This window comes from Hyla sarda, chromosome 7 (assembly GCF_029499605.1).
Source record: "Hyla sarda isolate aHylSar1 chromosome 7, aHylSar1.hap1, whole genome shotgun sequence".
In the NCBI taxonomy this organism is placed as follows: Eukaryota; Metazoa; Chordata; class Amphibia; order Anura; family Hylidae; genus Hyla; species Hyla sarda.
The window spans coordinates 59620051-59644210 of NC_079195.1; the positions used below are offsets into that span (position 1 = coordinate 59620051).

General features: G+C 41.8%; 1 protein-coding gene across 2 annotated transcripts in view; it reads left to right on the forward strand.

Annotated features, from left to right (window-relative positions):
* Positions 1 to 7392, forward strand: part of SLK (STE20 like kinase) — a 117606-nt gene extending 110214 nt beyond the window's left edge. The window contains exons 18-19 of one of the 2 annotated variants that reach the window (XM_056529166.1): positions 683 to 796; positions 6680 to 7392. In XM_056529166.1, the coding sequence (XP_056385141.1) occupies positions 683 to 796; positions 6680 to 6826 (261 nt within the window). In that variant the 3' untranslated portion in view covers positions 6827 to 7392. The remainder of the gene's footprint in view (positions 1 to 682; positions 797 to 6679) is intronic. The other variant, XM_056529167.1, reaches the window with a different exon arrangement.
* Positions 7393 to 24160: the final 16768 nt, after the last annotated feature.

Below are 24160 nucleotides of genomic sequence, written 5' to 3' on the forward strand. Positions count from 1 at the left end.
TCTAAACTAAATAACCCTAATTCTGTATTATAGCCACCTCTCTCTGTTAACCACCTAAATCCTGCAGACCAGATTAATAAAATAAAATAGTTTATTGGTAAAACCAATAAGCTGTTGAGGGGCATACACAGACATTGACAGCATATACCATTCATTGTAATCAATGCACGATCACCTGGCTATTGCCATGTATCTCTATAATGGAGAATGACTGTGTATGTGAGGCCACTTCTCTGCTGGGTGATATAGTAATGGTCAGGTCGGCACTTCCCTCCGTGGTGGTGGGAGTAAAGCACGAGGTGAGAGTAAACCAGTATATAGGATAATGAACCCAGCACTCACCGATACTGCTAAATCATGTTGATTTTATTGGTCCATTGTAGAAAATATGACATAAAGGACCCGTTTCGGCATATGCCTTCCTCAGCAAGCTGAAGAAGGCAATATGCCGAAACGCGTCCTTTATGTCATGTTTTCTACTATGGACCAATAAAATCAACATGATTTAGCAGTATCGGTGAGTGCTGGGTTCATTATTCTATATACTTCTCTGCTGGGGGACAGACAGTCGCCATTCTCAGGACATTTGAGACTCCAGCAGACCCCTACATTTCCAAGTAATGTTCTATAAATGTCTATACGGGGATTAATATTATAACTAGTGTCTGATTTTCTTTTTTAGAATGAAAAGTGTCACCTGTTAATTGAACATGAAACTCAGAAACTAAAAGAGCTGGATGAAGTACACGCCCTGGAGCTAAAAGAATGGAGGGAAAAATTAAGGCCACGAAAAAAGGTATTCTGAGATTTAATGGCATCTACTGCACTTTGTTTAACCAATGACAGTATTACCACTTATGTAGCCCCTAAAGTACGCAGGGTGAAAATGTATACCCTGGCTGTCTGCTACTTGACATACATTTATGCCCTGTGGTATGTGTGTTCGCGCATGCTCTCTTTGTAGACCATGGCATCTCGCTGATACCATCCGTTAACCCTTCAGGTGCCATGATCAATACTGATCACTGAATCTGAAGTGTTAGGGGGGGTTTACAGAGATTCACCGGACCAACAGTGGTGCAATCGCAAAGGTCCAATGAATCAAGATGGCGGCCGGAGAGCTCCTCACCTGCCTTCTGGCCGAATCTGGCGATCTTCCCTACAGGTCTGCCTTCTGGCGGTCGATTGCTGATAATATTGATCAGTGCTATGCCTATGCATAGCACTAATCAGTATAAGCAATCAGACTCCTATAAATAGTCCTCTAAAGAAACAAAAAGTTAAAAATAAGTTTTCATAAGAGTGAATAAGACCCTTCTCCCAATAAAAAATTGTAATCCCCTCTCTTCCCATTTAACCAATAAAAAAAATAAACATATTTGGTATTGAAGTGTGCAGAAGTGTCTGAACTATTAAAATATGACAGTGATCCTGTAAGGTGAATGGCAAAAACCATAAATAATCGCCAATTTTTGGTCACATGGCATCCCAGAAGAAAAGGAATAAATATACTCAAAAGTAGTACTGATAAAAACAACAGATCATGGCAAAAGAATTAAACCCTCATACGGCCCCCTAAACAGAAAAATTCTAAAGTAATAGATATTTTGAATAGGGCAGGTTTAACCCCTCAACGACATAGGACGTAAATGTACGTCCTGGTGCCCTGGTACTTAACGCACCAGGTGGTGCATTTATGTACTATACATGACGTGAGCACCGGAACGGTGTTCACATAATGCGCAGCAGGTCCCGGCTGCTGTCAGCAGCCAGGGATCCACCGGTAATTGCGGACATCAGAGATCGTGCTGATGTCAGCTATTAGTCCCTCAGATGCTGCAATCACAGCATGCCGCGGGGATCCGATCATCCAAAATGGCGGACGGAGGTCCCCTCACCTGCCTCCGTCTGTCTCCAGGGGTCTTCTGCCTGGTCTGAGATTGAGCAGACCAGAGCAGAAGATCGCCAATATTGCTGATCATCGCTATGCCTTATGCATAGCACTGAACAGTATTAGCAATCAGATGATTGCAAAAAATAGTCCCCTATGGGGACATAAAAAGTGTAAAAAAAATATATATATTGCAAAAGTAAAAAAAAAAAAAAAAAAAAAAAAAAGTGAAAAATACCCTCCCTTAATAAAAATAGTCCCTTTTTTTCATTTTACCTTAAAAAACCGTAAAATAAATAATAAACATATTTGATATCACCACGTGTGTAAATGTCCAACCTATCAAAATATAATGATAAAGATGCCGTACGGTGAACAGCGTAAACGTAAAAAAAAAAATGTATAAACAGTTAATATTATATCACATATACTCAGATTGTGGTACCGATATAAACTACAGATCACAGTGCAAAAAATGAGCCCACACACATCCCTGTATAAGAAAAAATTGGAACATTATAAGTGGTCAAAATAGGGCACTTTTAACTCCTTAACGACGCAGGACGTATATTTACGTCCTGCGCCAGCTCCCGCGATATAACGCAGGGTCACGCCATCAACAGCCGGGACCCGCGGCTAATACCGGACATCATGGATCGTGGTGAAGCCCGGTATTAACCCTTCAGACGCGGCAATCAAAGTTGACCGCCGCATGTGAAGTGAAACCGAAAGCATCCCAGCTACTCAGTCGGACTGTTCGGGACCTCCGCGGGGAAATTGCAGTATCCTGAACAGCTTGCAGGACACGAGGAGGATCTCTATCTGCCTCCTGCGTGTCCGATCGCCGAATGACTGCTGATAACACTGATCAATGCCATGTTACTGCATGCCAGTGATCAGTGTAATAGATCAGTGTGTGCAATGTTACAGCCGCCTAATGGGAGCTATAACATTGCAAAAAAAAAAAGTGAAAAAAAAATGTAGCTTATTTTTGGTCACTTTTTATACCATTAAAAAATGAATAAAAAGCGATCAAAAAGTCCAATCAAAACAAAAATGGTACCGATAAAAACTTCCGATCACGGCGCAAAAAATATGGGTCTGTGGTTAGAAATAGAAAAGAGTTATGATTTTTTTGAATGCGAAGAGGAAAAAACGAAAAAGCAAAAGTAAAATTTCCTGTGTCCTTGAGGCCAAAATGGGCTGTGTCTTTAACGGGTGAAACATCCTTATTTTGTTCAAAAAGTAAACATTTTTATTTTTTATTTAAAGCCGCACAATAATACTAAATAATGTAAGCATGGGTATTTTAGTCGTACCCACAGTATAAAGAGAACTGGTCAGTTTTACCGTAAGGTGAACTGCGTAAATACTAAAAACCTCAAAAGTAGCAACAGTTCGGTTTTCTTTTTAATTTCCTGCCACAAATAATCTTATTAGTTGCACAGTACATTATAGGGTAAAAATGAAGAATGTCATTACAAAGTACAATATGTCGCGCAAGAAACAAGCCATCATATGGGCCTGTGGATGTAGAAATAAGCGTTATGGCTCTTTAGAAGGCGAGACACTTGGGATGCACCCATCCCCCCCCCCCTCGCCGACACCTCTTACAGGTGTGCAGCCTATTGTTTTGGCTTCCTCTTGGGGTTTGCCTGAACTGAAGTGCACAGACCAGTCTTTGAGGCCTCCAGGAAAAGCTTGCAGTATCCCGCACCTGCCGAGCGCTTGCATGGGATTTCGGGCAGGAGACGTAGTTAGTAAAGCCAAGGGGATGTCAATCATGAACCCGTAGGTGGCTTTAAAGGGAACCAATCACCAGATTTTAGCATATATAACGCTCGACAACGCATTATATATGCTAAAATCTTTATCCTCACCATCCCAGGGGGACGTTTGTGCCCCCAGTGATGGTGAGGATATAGATTCCGCCTGGCAAGTAAGCTCCCTGGGTGGGACTTACACCTTAGTAGCTCCCGTTGCTCTGGCCGTGCCCCACCCCGACGGCTTGAATGACTGCGCTCGTCATCGCTCCGCTCCCTTAGCAGACGGAGAAGAGCGGTGACACGAGCTGTCAATCAAGGCGAGGGGTCGGGACCACGGCTGCAGCGACGGGAGCTAGTAAGTGTAAGTCCCACCCAGGGGACTACTTGGCGGGCAGGGGGGATACAAATGTGAAATGACCATTTTACAAGTAACATGGTTGAGATCAAACTATGTGACACAAAATGTACAGAAAAGAGGGCACAGGCCAAATCATGTATGTGAAGTGAAACCGAAAGCATCCCAGCTACTCAGTCGGACTGTTCGGGACCTCCGCGGGGAAATTGCAGTATCCTGAACAGCTTGCAGGACACGAGGAGGATCTCTATCTGCCTCCTGCGTGTCCGATCGCCGAATGACTGCTGATAACACTGATCAATGCCATGTTACTGCATGCCAGTGATCAGTGTAATAGATCAGTGTGTGCAATGTTACAGCCGCCTAATGGGAGCTATAACATTGCAAAAAAAAAAAGTGAAAAAAAAATGTAGCTTATTTTTGGTCACTTTTTTATACCATTAAAAAATGAATAAAAAGCGATCAAAAAGTCCAATCAAAACAAAAATGGTACCGATAAAAACTTCCGATCACGGCGCAAAAAATATGGGTCTGTGGTTAGAAATAGAAAAGAGTTATGATTTTTTTTGAATGCGAAGAGGAAAAAACGAAAAAGCAAAAGTAAAATTTCCTGTGTCCTTGAGGCCAAAATGGGCTGTGTCTTTAACGGTGAAACATCCGTTGATGTTGTGATTCAAAAAGTAAACATTTTTTATTTTTTATTTAAAGCCGCACAATAATACTAAATAATGTAAGCATGGGTATTTTAGTCGTACCCACAGTATAAAGAGAACTGGTCAGTTTTACCGTAAGGTGAACTGCGTAAATACTAAAAACCTCAAAAGTAGCAACAGTTCGGTTTCTTTTTAATTTCCTGCCACAAATAATCTTATTAGTTGCACAGTACATTATAGGGTAAAAATGAAGAATGTCATTACAAAGTACAATATGTCGCGCAAGAAACAAGCCATCATATGGGCCTGTGGATGTAGAAATAAGCGTTATGGCTCTTAGAAGGCGAGACACTTGGGATGCACCCATCCCCCCCCCCCCCTCGCCGACACCTCTTACAGGTGTGCAGCCTATTGTTTTGGCTTCCTCATGGGTTTGCCTGAACTGAAGTGCACAGACCAGTCTTTGAGGCCTCCAGGAAAAGCTTGCAGTATCCCGCACCTGCCGAGCGCTTGCATGGGATTTCGGGCAGGAGACGTAGTTAGTAAAGCCAAGGGGATGTCAATCATGAACCCGTAGGTGGCTTTAAAGGGAACCAATCACCAGATTTTAAGCATATATACGCTCGACAACGCATTATATATGCTAAAATCTTTATCCTCACCATCCCAGGGGGACGTTTGTGCCCCCAGTGATGGTGAGGATATAGATTCCGCCTGGCAAGTAGCTCCCTGGGTGGGACTTACACTTAGTAGCTCCCGTTGCTCTGGCCGTGGCCCCACCCCGACGGCTTGAATGACTGCGCTCGTCATCGCTCCGCTCCCTTAGCAGACAGAGAAGAGCGGTGACACGAGCTGTCAATCAAGGCGAGGGGTCGGGACCACGGCTGCAGCGACGGGAGCTAGTAAGTGTAAGTCCCACCCAGGGGACTACTTGGCGGGCAGGGGGGATACAAATGTGAAATGACCATTTTACAAGTAACATGGTTGAGATCAAACTATGTGACACAAAATGTACAGAAAAGAGGGCACAGGCCAAATCATGTAAACACTAAAAGGCTTTAATAAAGGGTGGGGAACAGAGGATCTTCAAAGTGATCATCCACAATTAGAAAAAAAAAATGATTGCAGAAACAGCTCCTCTCTTGTTTGTATGTGGTACTGCAGCCCAGTTCCACTGAAATGAATGGAGTCAGGTTCTAGTATTACACTCATCCTGATTAGAGGTGTGTCACTGTTTTTGGAAGAAAGCTGTTTAGTTTTTTTTATCCTGGATAATCCCTTTAATGTGAAAGGTGGCTGTACTCTAATTTCCTACTTGGGTGGCATCGTTGTTACCTTTTTAGAGATCTATAGTTCCTTAATACCCTTTTGGAGGCTCACTGTGTATATTCACAAACAGTCTCAGACCCTTTCCCAGCCCCCCCCCCCCCCCCCAAAAAAAAATTGTGACTGTATTTAGTAAATTAATGATAGAAGGAAGAGGGAGAGGGGGATTCAGCTGCAGTATCTTTAGTGAGACAGCATGCTGTGAGAGGGGAAGGAGGAGTAGGGGAGAGTAAAGCTTCAGATTGGCTCGGAATATGGGACACCTCTTTAAAGGGGTACTCCGCTGCTCAGCATTTAGAACAAACTGTTCCGAACGCTGGAGCCGGCGGCGGGAGCTCGTGATGTCATAGCCCCGCCCACTCATGATGTCACGCCCCACCCCCTCAATGCAAGTCTATGGGAGGGGGCATGACAGCTGTCACGCCCCCTCCCTTAGACTTGCATTGAGGGGGTGGGGCGTGACATCATGAGTGGACGGGGCTATGACATCACGAGCTCCTGCCGTCGGCTCCAGCGTTCGGAGCAGTTTGTTCCAAACACTAAGCAGCGGAGTTCCCCTTTAACCCTATGAAGTGCCTGCCGGGTGGTGTGACGCTAGCCAGGTTGTTAACTTGGGTTAAATTCTGATTTTCCTCCTTTTTGACCTCAGTTTGCAGTTTTTTTTTTTATAATGCTATGTTTTTAACAGGCACTTGAGGAGGAGTTTGCAAGAAAACTTCAAGAGCAAGAAATTTTCTTCAAAATGAGCGGAGAATCCGAATGCCTTAACCCCTCAACGCAGAGCCGGATTTCTAAGTTCTATCCTATACCAAGCATGCATTCAACCGGGTCTTAACCCACGTCTGTTTTATCGCTTGTTTTATATGCTTTTATCTCAGCCATGTCACTTTTGGAACTTTTTAGAAAAAGCATGGGTAGATTTTTATTTTATTTTATGTTATTTTTTTCTTAAACTGTGTTTAGGCTGTTATGATGTTTTTTTTTATACTATATAAATATATTAGTTGCTTAATCTAAATTAAATCAAATGTAAAATTTGTACAGCGAGGACTCAAGGCCTTGGAGAGGCTCTTTGCAGTCGCTTGTGTTAAGTAAAAGAAAAAAAAAAAATTGGCCATATTTTGTATAATATTTAATATGAAAAAAGAATCATATGAAGGTTATTATCACAGGTTTGCTCAGTTCATATCAGAAGTCGTCATTGATAATATATTACCTGTGGGCGTCTATTTCACTCTTTTCCCCTGTCATATTTTTTTTTATTTTTTTGTCGCGGACTAGGCTACTGTAGGACCGTTCATTGCTGATATCAAACTGTTATGCTGGATTATGCTGACATGGAATATATTTTTATGGATGAACCTGTTTAATCTAGGGAAACAAGCAAAGCCTAAAGAGCACTGTTTTACCTTAAAGGGGTACTCCGCCCCTAGACATCTTATCCCATATCCAAAGGATAGGGGATAAGATGTCAGATCGCCGCGGTGCCGCTGCTTGGGAGCCCCGGGATCCCCGCTGCGGCACTGCGCTATCATTACAGCACAGAGCGCGTTCGCTCTGCACGTAATGACGCGCAATACAGGGGCATCGTTACATCTTGGCCCCGCCCCTCGTGACGTCACGGCCCGCCACCTTTCAATACAAGTCTATGGGAGGGGGCACGGCGGTCTTCACGCCCCCTGCCATAGACTTGCATTAAGGGGACGGGCCCTGATGTCATGAGGGGCGGAGCCATGACGTCACGCTGCTCCGTCCCCTGTATCGCCCGTCATTATGCACAGAGCGAACTCGCTCAGTGCTGTAGTGATAGCGGGGTGCCGCAGCGGGGATCCCGGGGATCCCCAGCAGCGGCACCGCGGCGAACTGACATCTTATCCCCTATCCTTTGGATAGGGGATAAGATGTCTAGGGGCGGAGTACCCCTTTAAAATAGTCACCACAATATTGTAGTTAAATAGATTTTCCATGGAAATATATCATTTTAGTATAATGCTCCCCCTGCATTAAAGGGGTATTCCAGTGAAAAACATTTTTTTTTTCCATATCAACTGGCTCCAGAAAGTTAAACCGATTTGTAAATTACTTCTATTAAAAAATATTAATCTTACCAGTACTTACCAGCTGCTGAAGTTGAGTTGTTCATTTCTGTCTGACCACAGAGCGCTCTGCTGACACCTCTGTCTCAGGAACTGTCCAGAGTAGGAGCGAATCCCCATAGCAAACCTGTCCTGCTCTGGACAGTCCCTGAGACAGACCTTTGGTCAGACAGAAAAGAACAACTCAACTTTAGCAGTTGATAAGTACTGGTAGGATTACGTTTTTTTTTTTTTATATAGAAGTAATTTTCAAATCTGTTTACATTTCTGGAGCCAGTTGATATGAAAAAAATAGTTTTTGACCAGAATACCACTTTAAAAGAATAACAACTGGCATACTTGACTCCGTTGCTGTTGCTTTTAGTCTCCGCTTTCTCATCAAAAGGAGAAAGAACAGGACATCAGTGGACCATAACATCTGACAGCGACAGCACTGGGGCAAGTACTATATCTATGCTGGCTTTTATTGTTATAATGGGGGGAGGCATATACTAAACTGTTATATTTCCCTGGTAAAACCCTTTAAAGGGGTACTCCAGTGTAAAACTATTTATTTTATTTCTTTTTTATAAACTGGTGCCAGAAAGTTAAACAGATTTGTAAATTACTTCAGCTCTCTGCTGACACCGGGTAGAAAAAACAGACATGGCCGCACATCCACAATTTTGTATTTTGATCTAATTGCTTCTCAGCATAATTTCAAAAACTAATAGGTAGTTAGTATACATGATCAAAAGGTACAAGCCCACTCGCCACGTCAAGGCCACCTATTTAGAGTGGGTCCCTAACGTCCCTAGACTAAAATGGCGTAGCACTGGGCGGTGTCCACCACCGCCGCGGCACCAGTGCCCACAGGGGGAACGACCCACTGGCCGAGCGGCCCCAATGCCAATCAAACCAGTCCATGGGTCGCACCTCCCCGCAGACACGGCGCCACGGCAGCAACGGACGCTGCACATCACCACACCAGTGTGAACAAGGTGTAATAGCTCACTTACCATGCTCTCCCAGTCAGACTGGGAAGCTGCTAGGAAAAAAATGGCCCTTGTGTAGCTAACTACTACTTATATAGGGTTGGGCTGAGGGGGTGGGGAGGAGTGCAGGCCAAGTGGGAAAAAAAAGTTCTCTCTGCTGACACCACTGTCCAGAGCAGGAGAGGTTTGCTGTGGAGATTTTCTCCTGCTCTGGACAGTTCCTGACACGGACAGAGGTGTCATCAGAGAGCACTGTGTTCAGACAGAAAATAAATCCAAAAATAAAAGAACTTCCTCTGTAGTGTACAGCCACTAATAAGTACTGGAAGGATTAAAATTTTTTTGAATAGAAGTAATTTACAAATCTGCTTAACTTTCTGGCACCAGTTGATTTAAAAAGAATTGTTTTCCACCGGAGTACCCCTTTAACTGTGTCTTAGTTATTAGTGATCATGTTGCAGTGTCCCAGACTCCTGAGTGTCAAATCTGCTCAGTTATGCAGTGAAAGATCTCACGTTCTGGTATAAGTTTTGTATAACTAGGTAGGTATTCCATTCAGGCTGTACAACTGGGTGGGAACCTCTATGGGAACAATCATGGCAGCTGCTGTTTATTTGTAGATCAGGAATCTGTTCTGCTCTTATGCAGTTGTTACACTTTGCCTTTACCTATAGGGGGAGCTTGTAGTCTCCTGTATAAATGCAGCTTTATGCACTGGGCATGAAACCAAGTCTGTACGTGAAATTATATGCACCTTTATGGGTAAAAATTAGCAATAACAATGGGAAAGATCCCAAAGCAATTTTCTATCATCACAAAGTGCAATAACCATAAAGCGCAGGCAAAAAAGTTATTTTTTATCTATAAATTTTTTTTGCAGATTTGAATACTAATAATGTTAGAATATTGATAGTCAACCCCACAGCTTGGAAGGATGCCTGTTAAAGGGGTTCTCCAGGAAAAAACCTTATTTATATATATATATATATATATATATATATATATATATATATATAATCAACTGGCTTTTAGGAAGTGAAACAGATTTGTAAATGACTTCTATTAAAAAATCTTAATCCTTTCAGTACTTATGAGCTGCTGAAGTTGAGTTGTTCTTTTCTGTCTAAGTTCTCTCTGATGACACCTGTCTCGGGAACTGTCCAGAGTCGAAGCAAATCTCCATAGCAAACCTCTTCTTCTCTGTGCAGTTCCCGAGACAAGCAGAGATGTCAGCAGAGAGCACTGTTGCCAGACATAAAAGAACAACTCTGCTTCAGCAGCTGATAATTATTGGCAGGATTAAGATTTTTTTAATAGAAGTAATTTACAAATCTGTTTAACTTTCTGGAGCCAGTTGATTTATATATATATATATAAGTTTTTACCTGGAATACCCCTATAACTTCATAGACCAGTGTTTCCCATCCATGGTGCCTCCAGCTGTTGCAAAACTACAACTCCCAGCATGCCCAGACAGCCTTTGGCTGTCTGGGCATGCTGGGAGTTGTAGTTTTGCAACAGCTGGAGGGACCCTGGTTGGGTAACACTGTCATAGACACTGCAGCCCCTTCAATGTTTACCAGGCACAGCACCATGCTTTATATAATGGCTGCGCCTGGTACTGCAGCTCAGTCCGATTCCATTCAGCTGATCAGTAGAGATGTCAAGGAGTCAGACACCTACCAATCTGATAGGATAGGCCTCTTTTATTGTGCTGTAACCAATTATATTCTAGTTAGTCTTATTAGGTACATCTCACATGCATCATTTGCTAAATCCCGATTACGTTGTAGCGGTTTATTTTATTCTTACATGTTTTGGGGAGGGGGTTTAGATACAAAGTGACTGGGTAAATGGTTAATGGGAGAGGTATTTTGTACACAGCTTCCAAAGGGAGCATTGCATTTCATTCAGATTGCTTCTATGAGAGCATATTTATGATAGTAAATCTGCTAAGCACTGATATTTCCAGTGCAGGCACAAAGTAGGGGTGCCTGAAATTTGTGGAAACTGTGTCATGGGGCAATCTATGCAGAAATATAGACCTGCTGCTAGGCCCTATTTGTAAAGCTCTCCAAGTATTTTGCACTAAATGCTAAAGTGGTATTCTAGGAAAAATCTTATATATATATATATATATATATATATATATATATATATATATATATATATCAACTGGCTCCAGAAAGTAAAACAAATTTGTGAATTAAGTATTTAAAAAAAATCTTAATCCTTCCAGTAGTTATCAGCTGCTGAAGTTGAGTTGTTCTTTTCTTTTTGACAACAGTGCTCTCTGCTGACACCTCTGCTTGTCTCAGGAATTGTCCGAAGCATTAGAGGTTTGCTATGGGGATTTGCTCCTGCTCTGGACAGTTCCTGAGACGAGCAGAGATGTCAGCAGAGAGCACTGTGGTCAGACAGAAAAGAACAACTCAACTTCAGCAGCTTATAACTACTGGAAGGTATTACGATTTTTGTTTAATAGAAGTCATTTACAAATCTGTTTAACTTTCTGGAGCCAATTGATATTAAATTAATTTATTTTTTCCCTGGAATACCCCTTTAAGTTCTAACATACAGTGGGGCAAAAAAGTATTTAGTCAACCACCAATTGCGCAAGTTCTCCCGCTTAAAAAAATGAGAGGCCTGTAATTTTCATCATAGGTATACCTCAACTATGAGAGGCATAATGAGAAAAGAAATCCATAAAATCACATTGTCTGATTTTTAGAGAATTTATTAGCAAATTATGTTGAAAAGTATTTGGTCAATAACAAAAGTTCATCTCAATACTTTGTTATATACCCTTTGTTGGAATGACAGAGGTCAGAAGTTTTCTGTAAGTCTTCACAAGGTTTTCACACACTGTTGCTGGTATTTTGGCCCATTCCTCCATGCAGATCTCCTCTAGAGCAGTGATGCTTTGTGTCTGTCGCTGGGCAACACAGACTTTCAACTCCCTCCAAAGGTTTTCTATGGGGTTGAGATCCGGAGACTGGCTAGGCCATTCCAGGACCTTGAAATGTTTCTTACAAAGCCACTCCTCCGCTGCCCGGGCAGTGTGTTTTTGGATCATTGTCATGCTGAAAGACCCAACCACGTTTCATCTTCAATGCCCTTGCTGATGGAAGGAGGTTTTCACTCAAAATCTCACGATAGATGGCCCCATTCATTCTTTCCTTTACACGGATTAGTCGTCCTGGTCCCTTTGCTGAAAAACAGCCCCAAAGGATGATGTTTCCACCCCCATGCTTTGCAGTAGGTATGGTGTTATTTGGATGCAACTCAGCATTCTTTCTCCTCCAAACACGATGAGTTGAGTTTTTACCAAAAAGTTCTACTTTGGTTTCATCTGACTATAGGACATTCTCCCCATCCTCTTCTGGATCATCTAAATGCTCTCTAGCAAACTTCAGACGGGCCCGGACATGTACTGGCTTAAGCAGGAGGACACGTCTGGCACTGCATGATTTGAGTCCCTGGCAGCGTAGTGTGTTACTGATGGTAGCCTTTCTTAGGCTGGGTCCACACTACGTTTTGTCCCATACGGGAACGCATACTGCAGGGGGGAGCTAAAACCTCGCGCTCCCGTATGTTACCGTATGCGCTCCCGTATGTCATTCATTTCAATGAGCCGACCGGAGTGAAACGTTCAGTCCGGTCGGCTCATTTTTGCGCCGTATGCGCTTTTACAACCGGACCTAAAACTGTGGTCAACCACGGTTTTAGGTCCGGTTGTAAAAGCGCATACGGTGCAAAAATGAGCCGACCGGACCGAACGTTTCACTCCGGTCGGCTCCCGTATGGGACAAAACGTAGTGTGGACCCAGCCTAACTTTGGTACCAGCTCTCTGCAGGTCATTCACTAGGTCCCCCGTGTGGTTCTGGGATTTTTGCTCAGCATTGTGATCATTTTGACACCACGGGGTGAGATGTTGCGTGGAGCCCCAGATTGAGGGAGATTATCAGTGGTCTTGTGTGTCTTCCATTTTCTAATAATTGCTCCCACAGTTTTTCTTAAAGGACTCTCTCATCTTTTCAAGTGGGAGAACTTGCACAATTGGTGGCTGACTAAATACTTTTTTGCCCCACTGTACTTTTAAAGGAACACTCCATACCCCTTTTTCTCATGCATCAGGCTTCTTTAAATTTTGCTGGTCTCCTTACGCCAGTGTTTCCCAACCAAGGTGCATCCAGCTGTTGCAAATCTACAACTCCCAGCATGCCCGGACAGCCGAAGGCTACAGCTGGAGGCACCCTGATTGGGAAACACTGCCTTACGCATATGCCTGGCAGACGCTTTTGTGATGTCACTATAAGCTTGGTGCTGTCACTGTGTGTCGGAGGTGAGCCATGGTTCGCTATCCAAAAAAGAACATTTATGCTGCTTTTTTGTGTTAGTTTTTATTTCTACATCCCATGTAACCATATGAATCTTTATTATATTTGTGATATATATAACACACTTGTGTATGTATACCTTCAGTGGCATTGACAACTTTACAATGTAGAAATGAATAAGATAGTAAAAATGAAGTTTTGCTCTTATATAATTTAAAGGGCTAGGTGTCATTTTCTTATCAGTATTATGTTGTTTAATTTTTTTTTTTATTTAATTTTTTTTGCTTTTTCTTTATCCTGGAACAGTTTCTTGATGCTTTGCTCTTTGGGCAGTGCCAGTGCAGCATAAGTGCACATCTTGGTCTGGTCCAGTTAAATAAAATAAAATCCAGATTATCCGGTGAAGCTGTATCCATTGATGGGACCAGTCCTTAAAGGGGTACTCCGGTGGGAAACTTTATTTTAATTTTTATTTTAATATGGTGCCATAAAGTTTAAATATGTAAATTCTAATAAAAAATCTTAATCCTTCCAGTACTTATTAGCTGCTGAATACTACAGAGGAAATTCTTTTCTTTTTGGAAAACAAAGCTCTCTGCTGACCACAGTCATGACCACAGTGCTCTCTGCTGACACCTCTGTCCATTTTAGGAACTATCCAGAGCAGCATATGTTTGCTATGGGGATTTTCTCCTACTCTGGACAGTTCTTAAAAAGGTCAGAGATGTCAGCAGAGAGCACTGTGCTCGTGATGTCAGCAGAGAGCTCTGTGCTCCAAAAAGAAAAGAATTTCCTCTATAGTATTCAGCAGCTAATAAGTACTGGAAGGATTAAGATTTTTTTTAATAGAAGTGATTTACAAATCTGTTTAACTTACGGGCACCAGTTGATTTAAAAAACAGAAAAAAGTTTTCCACCAGAGTACCCCTTTAATTGGATGACATATCATGTTCTTTAATGGAAGGAAGGGTCTGCTCTGTGCTCTGAACCTCCTATATACACAGAATTGTTTCCCATCATGCAGGACTCTTTATGTAAATGTCCTCAATTTATTTTTTATTTTTTGCATGTACAAATGCCTTAGAGAATGCATGTTTAAATTTACATTTACAATAGTTGTTTTTTCATTCAGATATAAATACCAGATAAAACAATAATAATTATAATGGTGGGCATGCTGTTTTTCTGACACACAGCTTTAAATCCTTTACATAAAAATAGTTAGGGAATGTTCGCACTTACTTTATATGCTGCAGATTTCATGCTTGGGATTCTATTATTGACTTACAGGCATAAAATCTGCATCATATACAGTACGTGTGCGCATACCCTCACAATTGTCCTGATTATGCCAGGACGATCTAAATACCAAGCCACAGTGGGGGGAAGTTCATACAAACACTGCCCAAAAGTAGCAGTTTTGGAAGCGTTCTAAGCTGTTATTTTTTTATTTGCATTTTCAGGGGCCTAAAATGTCCAAGCAATCTTGGGGGAAGCCACCACTAGAGGATTTAGAGCTTTTGTATACTTTTCTGTCATCGAGCTCACTTTAGACGTGGTATGAGGTAAACTCCTAAGCTGCCCCCTAGTGGTAGGCTGGATGTTATTTAGTTCTCTGGCTATATAGGGCAGCATCAACAAAATGTAGATTCAACCACTAAGGACAAAATATTAAAGCTAAAAATGACTTGGGGTTAAAGAATTGTACATGTACTCTTATCAGTGTCCTTCATATTATAAATTCAAATATAAAAAATGTGCAGCTCAAACGCAGACTAGTATGGTAGAAAGGAGTGAGCTTAAAAAAAGGCACTATATACCCCAAAGTGCCTAATGTATATCTGATCAAGACTGAATGTAAAAAAATGGTTCAGTCCTCATGGTCTTTATATGTTGGGATATCTGGTGGGGAAAAAGGAGGGAATAAAAGCCAAAAAGAAAACAAGAAAAAAGGGCAAAAGGGAGGACAAAAAAAAAAAAAATATATATATATATATATATTATTCCCACCAGATAACCCAACATAGAAAGACTATTCACCGAAGCTTATCGGCACAGCTCACCCTCCCGTCTAGACTGCGGCACGGACGAGACCGGACCCAGGTCTCCGAGGAATACAAGCAAAAAACGGCAAGGTCCAGTGCGGTATCAAAGCAATACGTGAAGTTTATTCATCAATTAGCCAACATGGAGAACAGTTGACGCGTTTCGGCCACAGTAAGAAGCCTTAGTCAGTAGCCTTAGGATGACTAAGGCTACTTACCGCAGCCGAAACGTGTCACCCGTTCTCCATGTTGGCTAATTGCTGAATAAACTTCACGTATTGCTTTGGACCTTGCCTTTTTTGCTAACATACTGACTGTAATATAGTCTGAATTTACTTATGTAGCCCTATAACATAAAAGGGGTACTCCGGCGATGAACATCTTAGACATGAAAGGAGGAAGCGTGGTGGTTGTAGGCGCCGGTCATCCGGCAGGGAGTTCGCTCAGTGCGCTGATGACTGGGGTGTCATGCCGGGGGTCCTAGCAGCGCGACCCCTGCTATCAGACATCTTATCCCCTATCCTTCGAATAGGGGATGAGATGTTTATCACTGGAGCACCCCTTTAATGGAATAGCACCCCTAGAGGAAGTGAGATAAAAAAATGAATGATCAGGGTCTTTAAAATTATCAGTGTCTCTAAAACAGGCTTCAGTGTCCTGTATAGTGTTATGTGAAACTACCGTAAGTGTGGCCAAACCTGAACCTGACTGCTAAGCCCAGTGTTTCCAAACCAGCGGGACTCCAACTGTTGTAAAACTACTACTCCCAGCATGTCCTGACAGCCTTGGGTGTCCAGGCATGCTATGAGTTGTATATTTGCAACAGTCGAAGGCTACCTGGTTGGGAAACCCTGGCCTAGCCGTTGATTGCTTTAATCTGCATATATTACAGTCTTGGGTCTACTAGGACTGTATCCATCTTTTCGGGCAACCGAAGCCCTTTGAAGGCAAACAATGGCCAAGCTGTCAGGTTCGGGTTCGCCCGCATTTACTGTAGGTTTCCTCAACCCTAGTACTGGATACGCTCTCTTATGCTCGGTAGTTAGACTAGACCAGTGGTCTCCAACCTGCGGACCTCCAGATGTGGCAAAACTACAATTCCCAGCATGCCCGGACAGCCGTTGGCTGTCCGGGCATGCTGGGATTTGTAGTTTTGCAACATCTGGAGGTCTGCATGTTGAAGACCACTGGACTAGTCTTTTGCAAGTTTTCCTTGTTTTTACAAGTACAGTCCAATGCCCTTGTCACTTCTAGTATATTTATAGAACATTTTTCAGTCCGACAACAGCTTAAAGGGGTACTCCCGTGGAAAACTTTTTTTTTTTTTTTTTTTTTTTTAAATCAACTGGTGCCAGAAAGTGAAACAGATTTGTAAATTACTTCTATAAAAAAAAAAAAATCTTAATCCTTCCAATACGTTTTATGGGCTGTATACTATAGAAGAAATGCTTTTCTTTTTGGATTTCTCTGATGTCATGACCACAGTGCTCTCTGCTGACCTCTGCTGTCCATTTTAGGAACTGTCCAGAGCAACCTATGTTTGCTATGGGGATTTTCTCCTGCTCAGGACAGTTCCAAAAATGGACAGCAGAGAGCACTGTGGTCATGACATCAGAGAAATCCAAAAAGAAAAGCATTTCTTCTGTAGTATACAGCCCCTAAAAAGTACTGGAAGGATTAAGATTTTTTAATAGAAGTCATTTACAAATCTGTTTAACTTTCTGGCACCAGTTGATTTAAAAAAAAAAAAAAAAAGTTTTCCACGGGAGTACCCCTTTAATATTCTATCACAAATATACATTGCCCCCTAGGAAACCAATTGTATTCCTACATAGATGCATAGCCATTGGAGACATAGCCCTTATCATGCACCTTCTTACTATTTGACCGATTCAAAAGTAATACAGTAATACTCCTTTAAGAATTGGTTATCTATGGTTACCTATTTATAGCTTCTATAAAATTATGTATTTTTAGGTGTTGCAGATGCAGCATGGCCATTGCCATTCAGCATTACAAAAACACCTGATTTTTTATAAAAATTTTTAAAAAACTGCATCACATCTATACACATGCTGGGTGTGGTTTTGCAGCTCAGTTCCATTGACGTTAAAGGGATTATCCAGGAAAAAACTTTTTTTTATATATATATCAACTGGCTCCAGAAAGTTAAACAGATTTGTAAATTACTTCTATTAAAAAAATCTTCATCCTTTCAGTACTTATGAGCTTCTGAAGTTAAGGTTGTTCTTTTCTGTCTAAGTGTTCTCTGATTACACGTGTTTTGGGAACCGTCCAGTTTAGAAGTAAACTCCCATAGAAAACCTCTTCTAAACTGGGCGTTTCCCCCAGACAGGTGTCATCAGAGAGGATTTAGATAGAAAAGAACAACCTTGACTTCAGAAGCTCATAAGTACTGAAAGGATTAAGATTTTTTAATAGAGGTAATTTACAAATCTGTTTAACTTTCTGGAGCCAGTTGATGTATAAAAAAAAGTTTTTTCCTGGAATACCCCTTTAATAGGGCCAAAATTCCACGCACAACCTGTGGACCGATTTGATGCTGTTTTGGTAAGAAATCTCCGTTTTTCTATTCGTGGATAACCCCTTTAAATTTAGTTTCTTCCCTGCCCAGTATGTCCCTTTTTCTATAGCTCATATATTTACGGTTTGGCCAGTAATTGATCTCAGAAGCTTTACTGCCGTCAAGAAGCACATTTGAAGAAAACCTTACTGTATATTGAACTATTCTGTAAATAAATCATGTATACTGTACATATACTGCGAAATGTGTCATGATTAAATGGTACTTTTAATGCGTCTGGTTGTGCATGGGTAAGTCGTATACTACCTATAAGGGGCAGCCTTTGAAGTCTGTGCTGTATGTTGTTGGAAACACAAAAACTGTCCCACGAAAGAAAGGAACGACATGCAATCTCTTCTTAAAAGGCACTGTCATTAAAATTTTCTTTCTCCTGTTCTCAGAATTCCTACCTGCTACTTAAAGGGGTACTCTGGTGGAAAACTTTTTTTTTTATTTTTTTTTATCAACTGGTGCCAGAAAGTTAATAAACGGATCTGTAAATTACTTCTATTAAAAAAATCTTAATCCTTCCAGTACTTATTAGCTGCTGAATACTACAGAGGAAATGGTTTTCACAAGCACAGTGCTCTCTGCTGACACCTCTGTCCATTTTAGGAACTGTCCAGAGCAGCATATGTTTGTTATGGGGATTTTCTGCTACTCTTAAAATGGACAGAGGTGTCAGCAGAGAGCACTGTGCTCGTGATTCAGCAGAGAGCTCTGTGTTCCAAAAAGAAAATAATTTCCTCTGTAATATTCAGCAGTTAATAAGTACTGAAAGGATTAAGATTTTTTAATAGAAGTAATTTACAAATCCATTTAACTTTCTGGCACCAGTTGATAAAAAAAAAAAAATAAAAATAGTTTTCCACCGGAGTACCCTTTTAAATCATCTCTGAAAATCACCTCAGCTTTGTCCTGTGTCTGCATAACAAGCAATAAAAGTCTATGGAGGAGAGAGCTCAGCTTAGCCGCTCTGGGAGAAGTGCAAATTAGTTCATGTATACACACGGGGAAGCTTATCCTGAAAAGTCTCATGAAACGACAGGGTATGCTTTAAAGGGGTACTCCGCTGCTCAGCGTTTGGAACAAACTGTTCCGAAAGCTGGAGCTTGTGATGTCATAGCCCTGCCCTCTCCCCCTCAATGCAAGTCTATGTAGGGGGCGTGACAGCCGTCATGCCACCTCCCATAGACTTGCATTGAGGGGGTGGGGTGTGACATCATGAGGTTGCAGGGGCTATGACATCACAAGCTCCCGGCTCCAGCGTTCAGAATAGTTTGTTCCAAACGCTGACCAGCGGAGTACCCCTTTAAGCAGTCAGCGTTGTGTCCAGGCTCAGAAGAAAGAATCTAAAATCTCTCAATTTCTTTTTGCATATGTGTCATTCAAATGCATTAGCTCATCAAATTAATTTTAAAGCGCAACTGTCATGAAATTTTAGTGTAATAACCTGCACACAGCCTTTGTACTATGTACAGGTGTTGTGCACAGCATTTTACCTCATATTTGCACAGTATTTTACCTCATATTTGCACAGCATTTTACCTCATATTTGCACAGCATTTTACCTCATATTTGCACAGCATTTGACCTCATATTTGCACAGCATTTGACCTCATATTTGCACAGCATTTGACCTCATATTTGCAGGCTTTCATGACGCTAAAAAGTGCTTTTAATCAAAGCCACTGACGGCCGTATAGCCACTGACGCCGCTGCAACGCCTACCCACACGCCCACTTTGTACCGCTGTGTGATTGACACACAGGTCCCAGCGCATGTGCCCTTCAACTAGTGTAACATGCACGCTGCTGCGTGTCATCCAGCAAGCGCTCGCTCCCGCCGCCGTCGTCCTCCTCAGTGCGTCTGCGCAGGGCTAGGTGCAGAAAGCGTGGATGACATGCAGCAGCGCGCACGTTACATTAGTTGAAGGGCACATGCGCTGGGACCTGTGTGTCAATCACACAGTGGTCCCAGCACGGAGATACAAAGTGGGCGTGTGGGTGGGCATGGCGGCGGGGCATCGCGTACCTCGCACCACGCCTATCCGACCGTCAGTGGCTTTGATTAAAAGCACTTTTTAGCGTCACGAAAGCATGCAAATATGAGGTAAAATAATTGCTGTACACAACACCTGCACACAGTACAAAGGCTCCCCCACCGCCTGACACAAAGTAATAATGCATATCTTTTGGATGGTGAGTGCCAGCTCTATCTTTCTCTGTCACTAGTATCTGTGTGCAGGTTATTACACTAAAATTTCATGACAGTTCCGCTTTAATATTAGACAAAGATGAACATAAGTTCATTTATTGAAGGAAACCGTTTTACCCTATTGGTCCCTATGTTAAAAAGCATTTTGGCTACTAAAGCAACCAGGGAACCAAAATCAATTGACCATTGGGTTCAGCTTCACTAGCCACAAACAGCCATGATTCTGCAAACCCCATAGCAAATGGAACAGAGGTGAACCTTCCTGGGAGTGACTGACTGACCTGCTAAAATGTCCCCAAAAACTCATCCAGGAGGTCACAAAACAAGACAAACATCTAAAGCATTACGGACTTCGCTCTTGCCTCCGTTTCGGCCAATGTACATGAAGAAAGACACTGGACTGTAATAGTATCAATGGGAGAATTGCAATGGAAAAAAATTAAAAAATTGTAGAAGATTTTTGGGATAATCTGTGTAATTTTTCTGAAAGCACGGGTCCTGGTACATGTGGCCTATTCCACAATCATAACATCATGCTAACAGACCTAAAAGGAGAAGGGGAAAGGCCCATGCACACTAAGGAAATTCAGCTCCAAATTATTCTGAGCGAAATTCAGCTTGCAGCAACCTACGACATAATCATTGCTTAAATAGCAAGTGGGATTAACCCCTTAAGGACCAGGCCTATTTTGACCTTAAAGGGTAACTCTCATTAAAAACATTTTTGCTATTGCACTCCTTATGGTAAATAAAAAATATTTCTAATATACTTTGTTTAAAAATACAAACACAGGAAGTGCAGCTTGGAGTGCTGAAGGGGGTGTGTCCAGCCTCATCCAATCATAGCTCCTCTCACACTTAACTGCCATAAGCTGTTGGTTGGACACCCCCCCCCCCCCCCCACCCCTCAGCACTCCAGGATGCACTTCCTGTGTTTGGGCTTCGGTCCAAAGTCTGTGTATGAGATGGGGGGAAATGTGCTCTTGAGCTTTTTTAAGCACAAATAAAACATAGAAAACTTTTTTTAAACAAAGTATATTAGAAATATTTTTTATTTACCATAAGGAGTGCAATAGCAAAAATTTATTTTAATGAGAGTGCCCATTTAAGGACCAGGCCACTTTTATTTTTGCATCTTCCTTTTTTTCTCCTCGCCTTCTCCACAGACCCATATGTGGACTTTGTAATGGCATCACTTATTTTACCATAAAATGTACGGCGCAACCCAAAAAAAATATTATTTATGTGGGAAAATTGAAAAGAAAAACGCAATTTAGCAAATTTTGGAAGGTTTTCTTTTCACAGTGTACACTTTATGGCAAAAATGAAATGTTTTCTTTATTCTGTGATTTAATACGATTAAAATGATACCCCTTATTTCTGCTTTTCTATAATTGTACCGCTTAAAAAAAAATCGCAAACTATTTTAACATTTAAATTTGTATGTTTGAAATTGCCCAGTTTTGACCACCTATAACTCTCATTTTTCCGTATACAAGGCGGTATGAGGGCTCATTTTTTGCGCCATAGTCTGTAGTTTTTATCGCTACCACTTTTGCTTAGGCTTTACTTTTTATAAATTTTTTTAGGAATAAAATGGGACAAAAATGCAGCAATTTTGGAATTTAATTTTTTTTTGCGTTTACGCCGTTCACTGTACGGGATAATTAACAATATATTTTGATAATTCAGACTTTTACGCATGCGGCAATACCAAATATGTTTATACATTTCTTTTACGCTTTTTGGGGGGTAAAATGAGAAAAACGGATGATTTACGTTTTTATTGGGGGAGGAGATTTTTCACATTTTTAAACTTTTTATTGTTTACATTTTTTTACTTTTTTTCTTTTTTTTTTTACACTTTAATAGTCCCCATAGGGGCCTATCTATAGCAATCATTTGATTGCTAAAACTGTTCAGTGCTATGCATAGGGCATAGCACTGATGAGTGTTATCGGCTATCTTTTGCTCTGGTCTGAGCAGAAGACCTCTGGAGACGGACGGAGGCAGGTGAGAGGACATCCGTCCACCATAATGGAACGGAGCGGCAGCGCTGCGGGCGATCCGATCATTTAAAGTACCGCACTTATGCAGATGCCGTAATCTGTATTGACCACGACATCTCAGGGGTTAATGGCGAACATCCCCTGCCGTGCATGACGCGAACACCAGTCTGGTGCTCGCGGTCATGGCGGAGTGTAAATGTACTTCATGGTGCATTACGTACCACGGCACCATGACGTACATTTACGTCCATTGTCGTTAAGGGGTTAAACAGGTGTCGGCAGAGAGCACTGTGGCCAGGCAGAAAATAAATTAAAAAAGAAAAGAACTTCCTCTGGTGCATACAGCATCTGATAAGTGCTGGATGGGTTAAGATTTTTAAATAGCAGTAATTTACAAATCTGTTCAACTTTCTGGCACCAGTTGATTTTTAAGAAATTTTATTCCATGGGGTACGGAGTACCCCTTTAAGTGTTGTCCTATTGACCACATTCAGCTCTGTGCAGACTTCAATCCGAAGAATCTGGATCCGCTTTAAAGTTCTGCTACAAAACTTTCCTAGTGTGCACAGTGCAGCAGCCGAAGCTGCCCATTGAGATCAGTGGGATTCTGTTGCAAGCATAATTCCTCTATGAATAATTCTGAGCGGAGATTCCATAGTGTGTATGGGCCCTAATCGTCTCAAACTGCTTTGCTTCTGCGGGACCTGGATGACTTGTCATAACTGTTAAAACCATGAAATCTGAAAATCCTAAATTGGATGTCGGGTTATGGGATATTCCAAAATCTTAATTTTGTTTCTTTTGAGTCATGCAGAGCCGGTCTTGCTTGTGTGCTTCAAAGTTTTGCAGGACAATAATCTGAAGTGCACACACAAGCAAGTCCACCTGAATGACTCGAAAAAAGAAAAAAAAGATTTTGCAGTAGCCCACTGAGATGCTGTGCCAAGACAATTAGCATTTTATCAAAAACCCTTCAATGTTACAAAATAGCTCAGATTTATTTAGTTCTCTTCTAGATTGCTGTCTAGCTCCGCTATGTGGAGCTCTGTCAACAATTCCATTGATTTAGCAGAAAAAAAGAAAATAGTGCATGCACTATTGTTTTTCTTTCCGATAAACAACCCGATCTCTGCTCAACTCCATTCAAGTCAATGGAATGTGTCAGGACCCAGTGGAGTCCGTTATGTTCTGAACTGATTTTGGGCCATTTGTGCAAAAAAGAGCCAGGCGGACCTTAGCAGGACGGAGCACAATAATGTTAACTTAGCTGTACCAAAATAAACTTATGAGATCAATTAACTGAGCTCTATAAAACCCCAGAGGAACAACGAGGCATGTTTTATGTAGCAATAGCAAAAATGTTATCAAAGGCGTTGTCCCTCCTCATCAGTACAGCTCCCGATGTCGCTTATTCTTACTCCGTTTCCTGATTTGGGCGGGACATTCAACTATGGCAGGTTGTTCAATGAGCAGTGGAGAGATGCAGGGGCACTATTTCTGGAGTACGCGCCCTTCATCTGTGAGCCCTTTATCACATACAGAAAGTATCTGGGTATGGGAGGGCACTCCCAAAATCCCAACCACACAGCCCTCTCTGAGTCACGTTTGCAGCCCAGCCCTCTACTTCAATGGTGGGTGAACTGAACACAGAACAGAAAATGGGTACAACATAAAATTTATACATTTTGCAGGAAAAAAAAACCTTATGTAGTTGCAAAATTGCTTACTTTTCCATTATCTACATAAAGGGAAAAAAAAAAACCTTTATGGGTAAGGTCACAAAGCGCAATTGTATTTCACACTGTGGATGCTCTGCCGGCAGCCGCAGATCGAGCTGGCAGATTTCCCGCTGGCAGTCGTGAGCTGACACACAAAGCTACCCAGCTGCAGCAGAGAGCTCGCT